The 14,556-nt window shown below is 36.7% G+C and overlaps 1 protein-coding gene across 50 annotated transcripts in view; it reads right to left on the bottom strand.

Moving 5' to 3' along the window:
* Positions 1-3,903: 3,903 nt before the first annotated feature.
* The window catches only part of Clasp2 (cytoplasmic linker associated protein 2), a 223,748-nt gene continuing 213,095 nt past the window's right edge, over positions 3,904-14,556 (bottom strand). For all 50 annotated transcript variants that reach the window (XM_063260375.1, XM_063260377.1, XM_063260379.1 and 47 more), the window contains 2 exons: positions 7,395-7,511; positions 3,904-5,938 (listed from right to left, as the gene is read on the bottom strand). In XM_063260375.1, coding sequence (XP_063116445.1) covers positions 5,852-5,938; positions 7,395-7,511 — 204 coding nt within the window. In that variant the 3' untranslated portion in view covers positions 3,904-5,851. The remainder of the gene's footprint in view (positions 5,939-7,394; positions 7,512-14,556) is intronic.

The raw sequence follows: 14,556 nt of genomic DNA, 5'->3' as shown, positions 1-14,556 counted from the left end.
ATGAAAGGTTACTGCCTATTTGACCTAGCACCTAGTTTTTTGGTACTGGATTATAATATTGTTTATGACCCTCAGGTAATCTAGGTATTGGCCTACAAGGAAAATCAATTGATCACATCTATGTCACGTTGGCTAAAGCAATATAATCAGTAACAACAACAGCATCAAGCCCAGTCTAGAAATTGACAAATTATGATAACTATTAGTTTTCTACCTTTAACAATGGGTACAAGATTTATAGTGATACAAAGTCTAACTTATCAGAACTAGGTGTGGTGGTACATGCCTGTAATCTCAGCACTTGGGACACTGAGGCAGGAGGATCACCATGAGTTTAAGTGAGCCTAGGCTATTTAAGTGAGTCCAAGGCCAGTCTGTACTACATACCAAAAAAAAAAAAAAAAGTCGCAAAAAAAACTGTCTATCTATCTATCTATGACATGACAGAAAATTATATACTGTAAATATATACTAGACAGTTATTTTACCCTCAAGAGAGAAAATTTAAAGTGGATGAGGAAAAAATAGAGAAATAAAAGAGAAAGAGGTTAGAGACAAGGCCTAAGGACAAAGGCCTATTACCCAAGCCTCAGGAAACTGGAGAAGACAGGAGGTAAAGAAGGAAAAACAAGAGCAAATCAGAACAAAAGCAACGCTAAAAATAATATTCACACTCATGAAAAAACAAATCAATTAAAAGAACAACAAAACCCAAAAGCAAAGAAAAGAGAAAAAAAAAAAAGAATAAAAGAGAGGAAAATTTCTCTGTGATTTCAAGCCTGTGCTGTCTCCTGAGACTTACAGTCAGAATAATAAGAGAAAAAAATAAAAAAATAAGGAATAGGAAAAGGAGAAATGAAATTATTATTATTATTTTCATGACATGATGCTTTACATAGAAGACCCCAAAAACTCCATCAAAAACTTCTAGATTTAATAACCAAATTCAGTAGCATAGCTGGATACGAAGTCAACAATCATTAGCATTCCTATACATAAACAAATGCATCAACAGAGAAATTAGGGAAATGACAACCTTACATAATAAAAAAAGTAAAAGAAGCACCTAGGAGTCAATAAAAGAAGAAAAAGTTCTATACAATGAAAATTGTAGTACTCTGTAAAAGGAGACTGAAGAGGATAACAGAAAATATCCCTTGCTCCTGGGTAGAAAAAAACCAACATATTAAAAATGCTCTGAAAACTGCTATACAGATTTAATACGATTCCAATCAAAATATCATTAGCGTACCTCATAGAACTAGAGGAAACATTCCTAAAATTCACCTGGAACTACAAGAGACCTAGAATAGCAAAAGCAATAAAAGCAAGAGATGGAGCATCACAGTTCCTGACCTGAAATTACACTATAAAGCTACTGTGGTAAAATCAACATGGCACTGGCAAAAAAAACAAACCCGAGGACCAGTGGAACAGAAGATGTAGACACAACTCCAAACACACTCAGCCACCTTATTGTTGAAAAAAGGGCCAAGCATGTTTACTGGAAGATAGTCTCTTTAATAAATGGTGTTGGAGACACTAGCTTTCCACATGCCAAAGACTGAAACTAGACCCCTGTCTCTCACTATGTTCTACACTAAAATCAAAGTGAATCAAAGATCCAGATATTAAAACAAAAACACTAAATCTGCTGAACAGATTATAGGTATACCACTTGAAGACATAGATATAGGCAGATTTCATGAACAAAACCCAGATTCCACAGCAAATACTATAAAGCATCAACAACTGGGATCTCATTCTATTGAAAAGCTCTCACATAGCAAAAGAAATTAATAGATTGAAAAGACAACCTGTTATGGTTTGTGTCTATGTATGTCCACCAAAGCCTCATGCAGTCATAGGAGTGGGCTTCTAGTTTGTGATTGATTCGTGGTCCAGTGCTGGATTATGGATGTTGAGCGCTCTATCCACCCTGGGACGGGGAGCCTGCATACAACATACAGGATGGAAGGCTTGTTCTCGCTCCTCTTTTGCTCTTGTTGTTTTGGTTATTTTCTGCTGCCATGAACTACTGGCCCTGTGCCATGCTAATTACGGACTCATACCTCCACCAACTGTGAGCTAAATAAATCTTTCCTCCCTTAATTTTAGGTGTCACATATTTTGTCCCAACAATGAGAAAAAAAATAACCAACACAACACAGAGTGGGAAAAATTTATAGACAGTTGTCCCTCAGACATAGCACTAATATTCAGAACATACAAAGAATTGAACAAAATTAGACTTTCTCGACAGTAAAGACCTAATCTAAAATATGGCATTTGAGATGAATACACACTTCTCAGAGGAAGAAACACAAATGGGAAATAAATATATGAAGAAATGTTCACCATCCAGCTGAGAGATGCAAAGCTGGGCATGGTGGTGCGCCTGTCATCTCAGCATTTTGGAGGTTGAGGCAGGAAAACTGCTGTGTTTGAGGCCAACCTCGGGTATAGTGACTGTTCAAGACCAGACAGACCGAACTACACAATGAGACCCCATCTGAAAAAAATCAAGGGTGGAATAAAAAAGGGCTGGGGATATAGCTCAGCAGCATAGTACCTGACAAGCGTGAGGTTGTAAGCTTGACTCCTGGTACCACACATCTCGCCCCCCAAAAATATTGAGAGATGAAAAAACAACCCTGAGATTCCACCTCACCCCAGAAAGAACAACTATTTCAAATTCTTTTTTTACACCAGGGATTGAACTCACCACTGTGTGCTTGCAAGGCAGGCACATACGCTGTTGAGCTAAATCCCTAGCCCTCCAGAAAGAACAACTATTAAGAAATCAACCAATAACAAATGCTGGTGGGGCAGTAGGGAAAAAGGAATCCTTCTCTACTCTTGGTGGGAATGTAGACCAGTGCAACCACAGTGGAAATCAGTGTGGAGGTTCCTCAACTAGGATTAGAGGTCTCATTTAACCCAGCTATTCCCCTTCTGGTTTCTTCCCAGGACAATTAAAAATATCTTATACACCACACCAACATACATGCACCCATGTTTATAACAGCACAGTTTGTAATAGCTAAATCTTGGAAACAACTAAAATGCCCATTAACTAAGGAATGGATAGAGAAAGGTGGGTGTTTAAAAATAGAACAGAGCACTACTTAGTCATAAAGGATAAACCTAGCCATTCCTACGTAAATAGATTCACCTGGAGGTCATACTCTTTAAGTGAAATAAATTTGACACATATAAATAGTGCATTGTTTCTTTGGTGTTAGAAACCAAAAGAATAAATAAGGACCAAAGTATATATAACAGGTACTGTGGAATAGGAAGAAATTATTCAAAAGGAAAGGGAAACTAAGGAGGGGGGAGGGGAAAAGGGAAAATGATAAGAATGCAATGATATAAAGCTTTGTAAGTAAGGAGGGGTTAGGGGTTGGAGAGGGCAGGGGACAGGGAAACAGAGGGACCGGGATATGCCACGTGCAGGTATAAATTCTCTATGATGCAATCATTATGTTTATCTAAATTACCAGTAAACTTACTAAAGGACTTAGATGTTTAAAAATGCCTTTCCCGGAGTCAGGAGTGGTGGTGCATGCAGGAGTGGAGGCTGACGCAGGAGGATCACCACAAATTTGAGGCCAGCCTGGGCAATACAGTGAGTTCAAGGTCAGCCTGAACTAGAGAAACCATGTCTCTTAAAAAAAAAAAATCCTTTTCTTTCTAAAGAGCAGCTTTAGTATATAAATACACAAATAACTAGCTGTGTAGTCTGGGTTTGGTTATTATTCCTAATCTCTTTTCCTTAGATGAACTTAAAATACTGAGCTCATCATAGGCACAGACCTTTCTTTTAAAGTTAAAAACTCCCACAACCTATTTGAGTGACTTGTTACACAGGGAGACAGAAAGACAGTTGATATACATTAATGTTTTCAAGTAATGTTATGTACAGTTTTATTGCCAGTATATGCACAACAGTAAGCATAGAACTATAAATACACAATGTCATTAACAGTAAAAAATAAAATTGTTACAGGTAAAGGGAAGAGGTTATAAACTATTTTCTTGCTGCTAGAACAGAAACAAAGGAGAAAGCCTATGACAAATCATCCATTCAGTACTCATCTTAAATTCTTTACATACATTCCTACATCTTTTTAATTAAACAAAGAAAGTACAGATAATTTTGTAATAACAGCAGATTGCTTCACTAATAGCCATTTGCCTTTCCAGTCAAATTCACTTTATGTTAGGATCAAAAAAAAAAGTTGGGGCTGGGGATTTAGCTCAGCAGCATAAGCGCCTGCCTTGCAAGCAGGCAGTCGTGAGTTCGATCCCTGGTACCAAAAAAGACAAAAAAAAAAAAGTTAAGATGAGAAATCATTAGTACTCTCATTCTAAATGATCTAATTTGGCCTTTAACTCAAACTGGTAATTGTGAAGGTTGGCTGCATGTGAAAAGAACAGGTTTAGCAAAAGGTAATTACAAAAATTTGTTTAGAAGTAATAAAAAAATCACCCTTTGTTTTCCAAAAGTCACTACAGGCAGCAGCTCAGTAAAAAGTTATCAGTCCTGAAGAGGTAGAGGATTTGAGCCTATTATACAAGACAGCCTTGGCACCATCTTCTCTCTCTCTCAGGATCAATGCTTCAAGTAAGACAATTTCCTGGTCAAAGGAAACCAGGTTTCACCATTTAAAGAAAAGGGGCTGGCTGGCTCCTGGTCTCATAATTAGTTATTAAGAAATAGAAGATAAAACCGTATTACTGAGTTTTTGTTGGATGTTTGAACAGAACTGTCTGCAATCTCACTGTATGAATGTCCACTTTGTATGCTTTAATTTTGTAATTTGGACAACTGTTTCTAAGATGACAATATGTAATCTATTAACTAATGATTTCTTACTGTTATTTTTTTTCTTGAAATTCTGTATTACTTGTACCCTTTTACTGCTTTTTTTTTTCCTCTTTAAATAAATAAAAAAAAGAAACAGAAGATAGTCAAGGACACACATGCACTTGATTTTTTGTCTGCTTCCATTATCAAGTTTATTCATAAGTGAATTTGATATTAATAAATACAAAAAAGCATCATTCACAACAAACATAAACCAAGAGACCCTGCAATGAAACCTTCTTTATTAATAGTATCAAGAAAAAAACAGGCAGATGATTTGGTGCAGCTTTCTTAAGGGGTCATAGAAGGGACATGGTTTTAAATAAAGATGGCAAGACTGATAACCAACAAACAATGATCAGTTTTGTAGAACTGGCTGATTCTGTAACATTTCTCTTTGAAGTCTTAGTTTTCAAACTACTGATCACCTCAAAGAAGTCACACTAATGACATGTATCACCATCACAGTAACAAAGCTGGCTGCAGTTAAAATTAGTCCTGCCTTATTTCACATCATTTTCAGTATTTCTAGCATAGGACATGATACAGAACAAAACTCAAAGTAGCAATAAAAATATTATTCTGCAATTGAACAGAGGCAAAAAATGTTTTAGACTGCTAAATTTTTAAAGCTTTAAGCATTCCTGTTTAACCAGCACTTAAAAAATTTGTACAATCATAACACTGGCAAAGGTTAATGGGAAGACAAAGTACAAACATATGAAATGATGAATTGGATTAAAAAATTACTTTGTTGTGACCAATTAATGGTAATACTGCTTCTTGAATTTGGAATAACTATCATCAAAGTTACATGCAGGCTAAGGATAGCCCTCTATTATGGAAAATACAAAACAAAAAATCAAAAGTGGAAAACAATGATTAAGTTCCAAAATGTACTTGAGAATTTCTCTTCATTGATGAGGGTGGTCTGTCTGTCCTTTTTTTGAGAGGCCTGGTTCAGTACAGTGAGCTTCACTAACTTTGTCCAGAAACATCAGTAGTGAGATCAGCTCCTCCAGAACCTGTCTGTGCACGTTTGATGTAAAGATTCAGTAGCTTCATCTGTGGAGTCAAGCCAAACACAGGTAACATAAGCAAGCTGTTCAAAATTATAAGATGGCCATGAAAAATTATATACATGTGTGTGGGGTTTGAAAGATACACCTTAGCTAGATGTGATGGCCCATGCTTTAATCCTGGCACTTGGGAGGCTGAGGCAGTAAGGTTGTTATAACTTCGAGGCCACCCTGAACTATGTAGTAAGATTTTGATTCCAAACATAAGTAAATACAAAATTTAAAAAAGGATACATTTTTAGGCAGGAGGTTATTATAATGCCCAAGCTATTACTGATAAAAATACTGCAGTGACACAGATATTCCTAATTTAAGGACTTACCTGGTTAAATACTGCTCAGATTTAAAACTGAGGCATGACATTTGGACTTACAGCCCATCTTTTTTTTTTGGGTAGAGTTCTGTATATTTTGTTCACAGAGGCTCAATGTCTCTTTTATTTTTTTATATTTATTTTTATTTTTGTCTTTTGAGACAGGGTCTCACTCTGCAGTTCAGGCTGGCCTTGAGCTCACTTTGTAGCCTAGCTGGTCTCGAACTTGCAATGATCCTCCTGCCTCACCCTCCTGAGTGCTGGGATCACGCCCAGCTAATGTCTCTTTTCTGTACAGTGCACTTCATTTATTTAGTACTATAATTTTTGCTGATTATGCTGTATAGTACTGGACTGTAGTTTTAGGTCGTTATTAGTATCCATGTAGGAGTTATGAAAATAAAAGCAAAGTTATCAAGGAATCATTTCTTTGTTCTGAATACTGTAATGTACATAACTGTACTCAATTATTCATTCAGTGACCATGTCAATTAACTACCTAATCATGGGATTGGAACTCAGTCATTAAATGAGGGATGTTTACATAGTCAAGAGGAAAAAATATTTATCATAGTTCTTAAAAAGCAATAAAAATTCAAGTGTCCTGCAGTTTGAGAGATACACAGTAATTCACAAACAAGTAACTAATAATCTATTCTTCAGGAAATAGTCCTCAGAAGTAAAGGTTTAGGTGTGGCAGTGGCAGAGGAATCAGCTGGTACGGATAACCAGAAGCTGTTGTCATTTTCTACTAACCACCTTACCAAGCTGCGACTTTACCCAAGTAACAGATATCAGTAGAAATAGGGAAATAAGGGTATTAGGAAGAATAAGGAATAAGCAGATGCTGAAAGGCTCAAAGTCTGACTCATTAAAGCTGAATAATCAATTTACCCTTTCATACGCACCATGCTTCTGTCTCAGTCTCTCTCCCTCCAGTATTAAGAACTGAATCCAGGGCGCTCGACCACTGAGCTATATCCCCACGCTCTTTCTTTTTTATTTTGAACAGGGTTTCCCCAAGTGGCCAAGGCTGGCCTACCCTAGCGACTCTTTTGCTCTAGGTCCCGGGCAGCCGGGACGCCAGGTTTTGTGGTTACCGTCTTGAACACGATGCAGCACTACTTACTTTGCTGCCAGTGAGCTGGCTAAGATGTGGTTTCAGTTCATCGCCAATTACCGTATGAATAGCTACTAGGCAGAAGACACAAGCTTTCCGCACACTGCTCTCTGAGTTATCATAACCCTAGGAAAAAAGTCCATTGTTAGTACTTCTGAGGGATCTGAGAAAACTACCTTTTTAACACAGACAGAAGAAGCAACTCAAAAACAAGATTTCATAGACTCTGTTGATGTTATCAACCTTTGCAGGTATAGGGACACCCTTTTCTTTTCCCACTAACAATGCACACTAATCTGCTTCACCCTATTAGCTCTTTCTTTTTTTTTTTTATTGGTACTAGAGATCTAAATCCCCAGCCCTATTAGCTCTTTATTGATACTTTCTTAATATAAGCTATACTTTTGTTTTGAAATCTGATTCTTGAATTTTTGTTTTGTTTTGGGTACCAGAGACTGGTCCTTGTGATGCCAGGCAAAATCTCAATGAAGTCCCTTTAAATATTTTATTTTGAGATGTTTTGCCAAATCGCCTAGCTTGACTTTGGGCTGAAGATCTTCCTGCCTCAGTCTCCCAAGTAGATGGCATCAAGTAGTAGGTGTGCTTTCACACTCAGGTCATAAAAGTATCTCTGAATCAATTATCTGAAGCTATATGTGTATTTCACCTGGGAGCAAACAGTTTGTCTTTTCTAAACTCCTGATCATTTTATCTTTTTAAAAAAGGCAGAAACATTAAAATATCGATAGCTACAATATATATTCTTCATAATAAACATTCTATCAAACTGTACATTGTATTTCTCATCCTAATATACATTAATTTTACAGTGCCTTTGTAACAGTGATATAAAGTACCCATTAGCATACATCCTAATTTTTTTATGTTAAAGAGAAAAAAACCCCAATGAAATAGTTTCAAAATTGGTTAGGAGAGTTATAATAATTAACACATTGTATGTTGCTGTCTTCATAGTAGTTATTTAGAGAATATATCCTATTTAACTATTTCATAGGCTTGTAAATTAATTTGTCTTGAGGTGCTGCCAATCTCCTGGTAAGGAGTTAGGGCCTAATTCATAATAGGGAAGTGCTCTCAGGTTGAGCTATCCTTTCAACCCTAGTGTTTGTTTTCAGTTTGTCCCTTCCCCCAACAACCTCCCTCTTGCTACCTTTTTTCCTATTACAATAACACTTCAAAGAATACTGCACTCAGTCAGGTGTGGTGGCACAAGTCGGTAATGCCAGCACTCAGGAAGCTGAGGCAGATGGAGTGTTGTGAGTTTGAGACCAGCCTGGGCCACAAAGTGAGCTCAAGGCCTGCCTGAACTGCAGAGTGAGACCCTGTCTCAAAAAGGAAAGAACAAAAGAATACTGCACTCAGTGTTGAAGTATTTAATGACAGATGTGTGACAAGAAGAAGCCAAGTAAAAAAATGTAGTGTTCAGCAAGATACACACTAACAGAACACTTATGGAACCGCATAGCCACGAGGGAGTAGGACAGAAATATGACTGGCAGAAAGTATTCTGCAGCAAAAAGGTTACATGAGAAACAGAATGGTAAGAATAAACTAAGGGGGCTGGGGATTTAGCTCAGCGGCATAAGCGCCTGCCTTGCAAGCAGGCAGTTGTGAGTTCGATCCCCGGTACCGATAAGGAAAAAGACAAAAAAAAGAAAAAAAGAATAAACTAAGACAAAGTGGGATGCGGATGAGTGTTCCAGAGTGACGTATGTATGCAATGATCCCACAGTGAGACCTACAAGTGAAAAACTTCATTCTGCAGGAGCACAGGAAATAAGAGGGAAAGGCAGGGAGAGGGCCACCTGAGAGAACCACAGCAGAGTACATGGGCTCGCTCTGCCATTGCAAACCCTGCAGAGCTTTAAGCGTGGTATGCTATCAAAGCCAGATTCAGAAGGCTGACCTGAGAAATGTCTAATCAAAATTTGCATTAATTTTCCACTGCTGTTATAACAATCACTATAAACCGAAAACCACTGTTGCTTATGGCTGAGTCATGCCAACCTTTGTCTCCACTTACACATAACTTACTCTGTGTGTGAATGCACGTGTGTCTGTGGTGTGAAATCTTCTATCTCTCCCTTATAATGGACACTTATTTATAACAGCCATTTATGGATCGCCAGGACAACACGGGAGTGTTTCCTCATCTCAAGGTCTTTAACTTTAAAACCTCATCTGTGAAGACCCTTTATCCAAATAAAGCAATATTTATGGACTCCAGAGAGTGAGACTATTTTTAGGGTTACCATTCAGCCCAGTATAAGATCCTCTGTCCATTTCTTAATTGGTTATTTTCCTTTCTATTACTGAATTGTACGACTTCTTTATATGTTAAAAGATGTAAGTCCCTTTTGTGAGTTACAAAATTTTTCTCTTATTGTGGGAGTTGTATCTTTTACTTCCTTAAAGCAAAAAGTTTTCAGGTCTGATGATGTCCAACTTACGTTTTTATTCTTTTGTGGCAATTGTGCTTTTAGTGTATTTCCTTCAGAGACCACACTGCTTAACCAAGGTGACATAGATACATTTCTGTACTGTCTTTGAAGCATAGGGTTTTTTTTCTTTTTTCTTTTTTTTAAAAACAGAGTCTTGCTATGTAGTTCAGGCTGGCCCAGAACTTATGGTAATCTTGCCTTGGCCTCCTGCCTTAGCCTCCCAAGTGCTGGGATTATAAGTGTGCACTACCACATCTGGCTTGAAGTATAGATTTTACATTGAAGTCTGTGATCCAGTTTCAGTTAATTTTTTAAACTGAGATGAAATTTACAGAAAAATGTAGCTATTCTAAGGTGTCCAGTTCAGTAGCATTTAGTATATTTACAACCTCCATATCTACTTAGTTATATTTTTATAAATAAAAAAAACACCTCCAATCACCCTTGTACTTATTATTTGTTGCTGGGGATTGTACTATAGGTCTGGTGCATTACAGGCAAGGACTCTACCACAGAGCTACATTCTCAGCCCTAAAGTTATTAATTTTAATGAAGTCTAATCAGCTTATTTTTCATTAATGCTTTGCTATCATGTCTAACAATTCGCTGCCAAATCTAAAGTAACTGAGATTTATACCTATGTTTTCTTCTAAGAATTTGATCACTGAGATTTTTGCATATGCAATGTGATCAATGAAGTCTGTTATCTCAGCAACCTGCCAGTGACCTGGCAGGAATGTTCTTAAATGCCTGGTGCCAAAACCTGACAATAATCCTGCCAGTCTCTGCAGATTAGTCTTTGAGCTGAGGTATTCACTCAACATTATGCCAGGGCACTTACAACTCTGCATTAGCCTCCACCTCTTGTATGAAACCCAAAGACCAGTCATTGGTCCCAGCCTTATGGTTCAGTCAGGTGAATGTTCTAGGTTATATGGCTGTCCTTCAAAATCTTTATTTCACCAAGGATCTTCCTCCTTGGCCTCCTGTTAACAAGTGTCTCTAATGCTAGTCTTGTCTAGTCTTCCTTGTCTCAGTGGCTAAGGGAAATATATGTCACACTGTAAGTCACCTTCGCCTGAGAAGAAGTGAAACAAAGGTTAGTTTTTATACCAGTTGTTCAGGCAGCCACTAGCAAGATCAAAAGAAGGTTCATATTCTCTTTCCTGGCACCAAGAATGTGGGGTATAATCCCACAGCTACTAAGCAGTGGGAAATGATAGGCAGTTAAACAACTTTTTGGTCACTCATTGTTTTGTATGTGTCAGGGTCTCACTGAGTTGCCTAGGTTTGTTCCATATTTGTAGGCTTCCTGCCTTAGTCTCCTGAAAAGCTAAGATTATAGTGCATACCACTGGTGTCTACCTTGTTGCTGAATTTGGGTGACCTTTATCTTTCACTGGGCACGCCTTTGATAACCCTGAGTTTTTGGTTAGATCCTAGAGTTTCAAATAAAGGGGATTACTTCTTTTCCCTCCCCACTCTTTTCAAAGTTGGAATCCTCCTGCTTCAGTCTGCTAAACAGCTGGATTATAGGCATGTACTGTCATGTGACTCATCTTAATTTTTCATTCTCAAACTGATTAAACTCTCCAGGATAATTAAACCTCCTTTCCCTCTTATTCATGCCATTTCATTATTATTAATTTAATACTTTAGGAGAGGTTGAGACAGAATCTCAGGCTGGCCTTGAACTCACTAAGTGGTCCAGGATTCCCTCAAACTCGAAGTGCTCCTCCTGCCTCTGCCTACCAAGTGCTGGGATTGCAGTTGTATGCTACCATGTCCAGTTCATGTCATTTCTTTATTATACAAGTTTGGTAATTGTTGTAGTGTTATTTTCAACATTCTGGATTTGGCTCACTATATCCTTACAGTAATTAAAAGATTTTTTTCTATGCTCTGAATTTTGATAGTAAAATGGACAGGCTTGATTAGATTCAATTAGCTGTTTTAGGAAATTTGTTTTCTGGTAATGCATCTCATAGAAAGATACATAATGTTTAGCAGCCTCACTTTCAGTGATAGTAAGATTGGTTAGTGGGCTTTGGTGTAGTGAAGCTGACTTCTACGTACATATTCTGACCCATCATCATTTTCCCTAATGTTTTTAGTGGCCAGTGAAAAATCACTTTAAAAATCCCTTGTATCAATGGGCTAAAAAACGTTAATTTTATAACTCAATAACTCCTCTTGCACTTATTAGCTAGAATTATTCTTTTTTTTACTTTGGAGAGAATAAAACCAGATGAGGGAAGAGGTCAGTCAAAACAAAAGGATGGACATAGTACATGACTTAAAACCAAAATAAGAAGTGATCCACATTGGTCACCGTAATATCTCTTGTTATCTTCAGTAGAATTGCCTCTATCATCAGGCATAATAAAGTTGAACATAGCAGCACAGAACAAAATCAATTAAAACAAAACATTGGAGACATTACAGGACTTCAAAAAAAGAAGATAACAGTCAAACCAGAATGGGAATCAAAGTGAATCGTATTGTCTTCAGATTAGTTGCCTATACCCTCAGACTTGATACCATCAAACATAACACATTTGAATAATATCAGTCAAAGCAAGACAGCGATCAAACAAAACAGATTTAAATGAAAATCAGTCAAATGAGACAGTGAAAGCAATACAGGGCTATGAATTAAGTTAATAGGAAATAAAAAATGGTTACCATAGTATATCCTGCTATCTTTGGAATAGCTATCCATGCCATCAAATCTAGTACAAGTAGACAAACTGGAACAAAATATATCCAAACTAAACAGAATGCTGAAAACAATATGGGTTTCAAATCATGACACAGGATTAACAATGCCATTGCCTTCCTTTTTTTAGATGATTCCTCCCCTTTCACTTTCACAGGGTACACTGTATATTTTGTTTTCTACTAACTCCTTTAGTTTTTAGATCAGGGAGGCAATCTACTATTTACCTAGTTGGATTTGAACCTTTTTACCTCCAGCATGACCTCAATTGTATCCATTTACCTACAAGAGCCTCAAGGTTTTCCTTCCTTTTAGCTGAGTAGTTCTCTATTGTATAATAGTGTATAATCTCTCCTACCAATCTGCAGCTGAAGGGCAAACTACCCCCACTTTCTTCTGGTTCCCTGTCACACAAAGCATTATTTTCTCATCTTTGACTTTCAGTCTATAAACCTTGTTTCAGGTTAAATATATTTCTCCTATAAAGCATGTTGATGGACCCTATCTCCTAACCCACTCTGCCTGCGTTCCTTTTTATTAGTGCATCGAGGCCATATATATTAGTGAATATGACCAACCTTCTCTGCCTCATCTCTGCCATCCTATTTTTCTGCCGTTGGTTGTCTGCTTTTCCTTTTCATTCCACTGTCTGCCCCATTCAGTGAGCCCCCTTTGCCGTTGTTCCTGAAACCATGGTCTTTTTTCTCTCTCTAGAATGTTGTTCAGTATTTTTTATAGGGTTGAACTGGTGGTTATGAACTCCCCCAGTTCCTTTGTCATGTAAGCATCTTGTTTCTCCTTTAATTTTTTAAAAAATTTTATTTAAGGCAAAAAAAAGAAAAAAAAAACAGAAAAAGGGTACAAGTTATATAGAATTTCAGGAAAAATAAACAGTAGGAAATCACTAGTTAATTACATATTGTCATCTTAGAAATAGTTGTTCAAGCTACAAAATTAAAGCATATAGAGGGGACTTTCAAACAGTGAGACTGCCAACAGTTTTGTTCAATAATTCAACAAAACTCAGTAATATGGTTATCTATCTTATACACTTAAATATATATGCAGTTATATCTTTTAGAGAACTTTCTTTTCCTTTCTTTTGTACAATGACAAGTACACATTTTGGGTTTAATTGCTCCCACAGTTCTTATTACCTTTTTTTTTGAAGAAAGTAAAACCAAATGTGACATACCAGGACAGAGTCAGTCAAATCAAAAGAATGGACATAATATATAATGTAAAAACATAATACAAGATGATCAACCATGGTTACTATAATGCCTCCTGTTATCTTAAAAAGAATTGCCTATATCATCAGTTATAATAAAACTGAACAAAACAGTAAAGAATAAGACCAATAAAAACCAAAACATTGGAGACATTAGAGGACTTTAAAAGAAGATAATAGTCAACCAGAATGGGCGTCACAATGGATCTTATTGTCTTCATAGTTGCTGCCTAGACTTTCAAACTTGGTACTATCTAACATAACAGAATAGAGGAGAATCAGTCAAAACAAGATGGTGAGAGCTATACAGAGTTTCAAATCAAGTTAATAGGAAATCAAAGTGGGTTACTAGAATATATCCTGCTATTTTATTTTTCCCTTGATTAAAAGGATAAAAATGAAAAAGTAGAAAATAAAAAGGAGATTGAGATAAAAAAGAGGGCATAACAACAAAATAGTGCAGGTCAAAACATAGCCATTTAAGCAAAATAGTGTTTCACCACAAGATAATCTTGACATAATAGTAGTTACCATAGTGTCTCTTCCCTTAAAATCTTTGTATATAACTTCGTATACTGTAGCATCAAACATATCAAGACAATGTAAAACCATTCAAGAGAATGGTATTTAGAATCAACTAACAGAAAATGAACAATGGTTTCTGTATAATCTCCTTGTCTATAAAAGTTTTTGTTTATATTATTACATATAATAAAATCCAATAAGATACAACACGTTAAAACCAATGGAGACAGAACA

This window comes from Cavia porcellus, unplaced genomic scaffold (assembly GCF_034190915.1).
Source record: "Cavia porcellus strain 051 isolate PalLab524CR breed Dunkin Hartley unplaced genomic scaffold, mCavPor4.1 scaffold_13, whole genome shotgun sequence".
Taxonomy (NCBI): domain Eukaryota; kingdom Metazoa; phylum Chordata; class Mammalia; order Rodentia; family Caviidae; genus Cavia; species Cavia porcellus.
The sequence above is the reverse complement of the archived record's forward strand: the minus strand, read 5'-3'. Positions and strand labels throughout refer to the sequence as shown.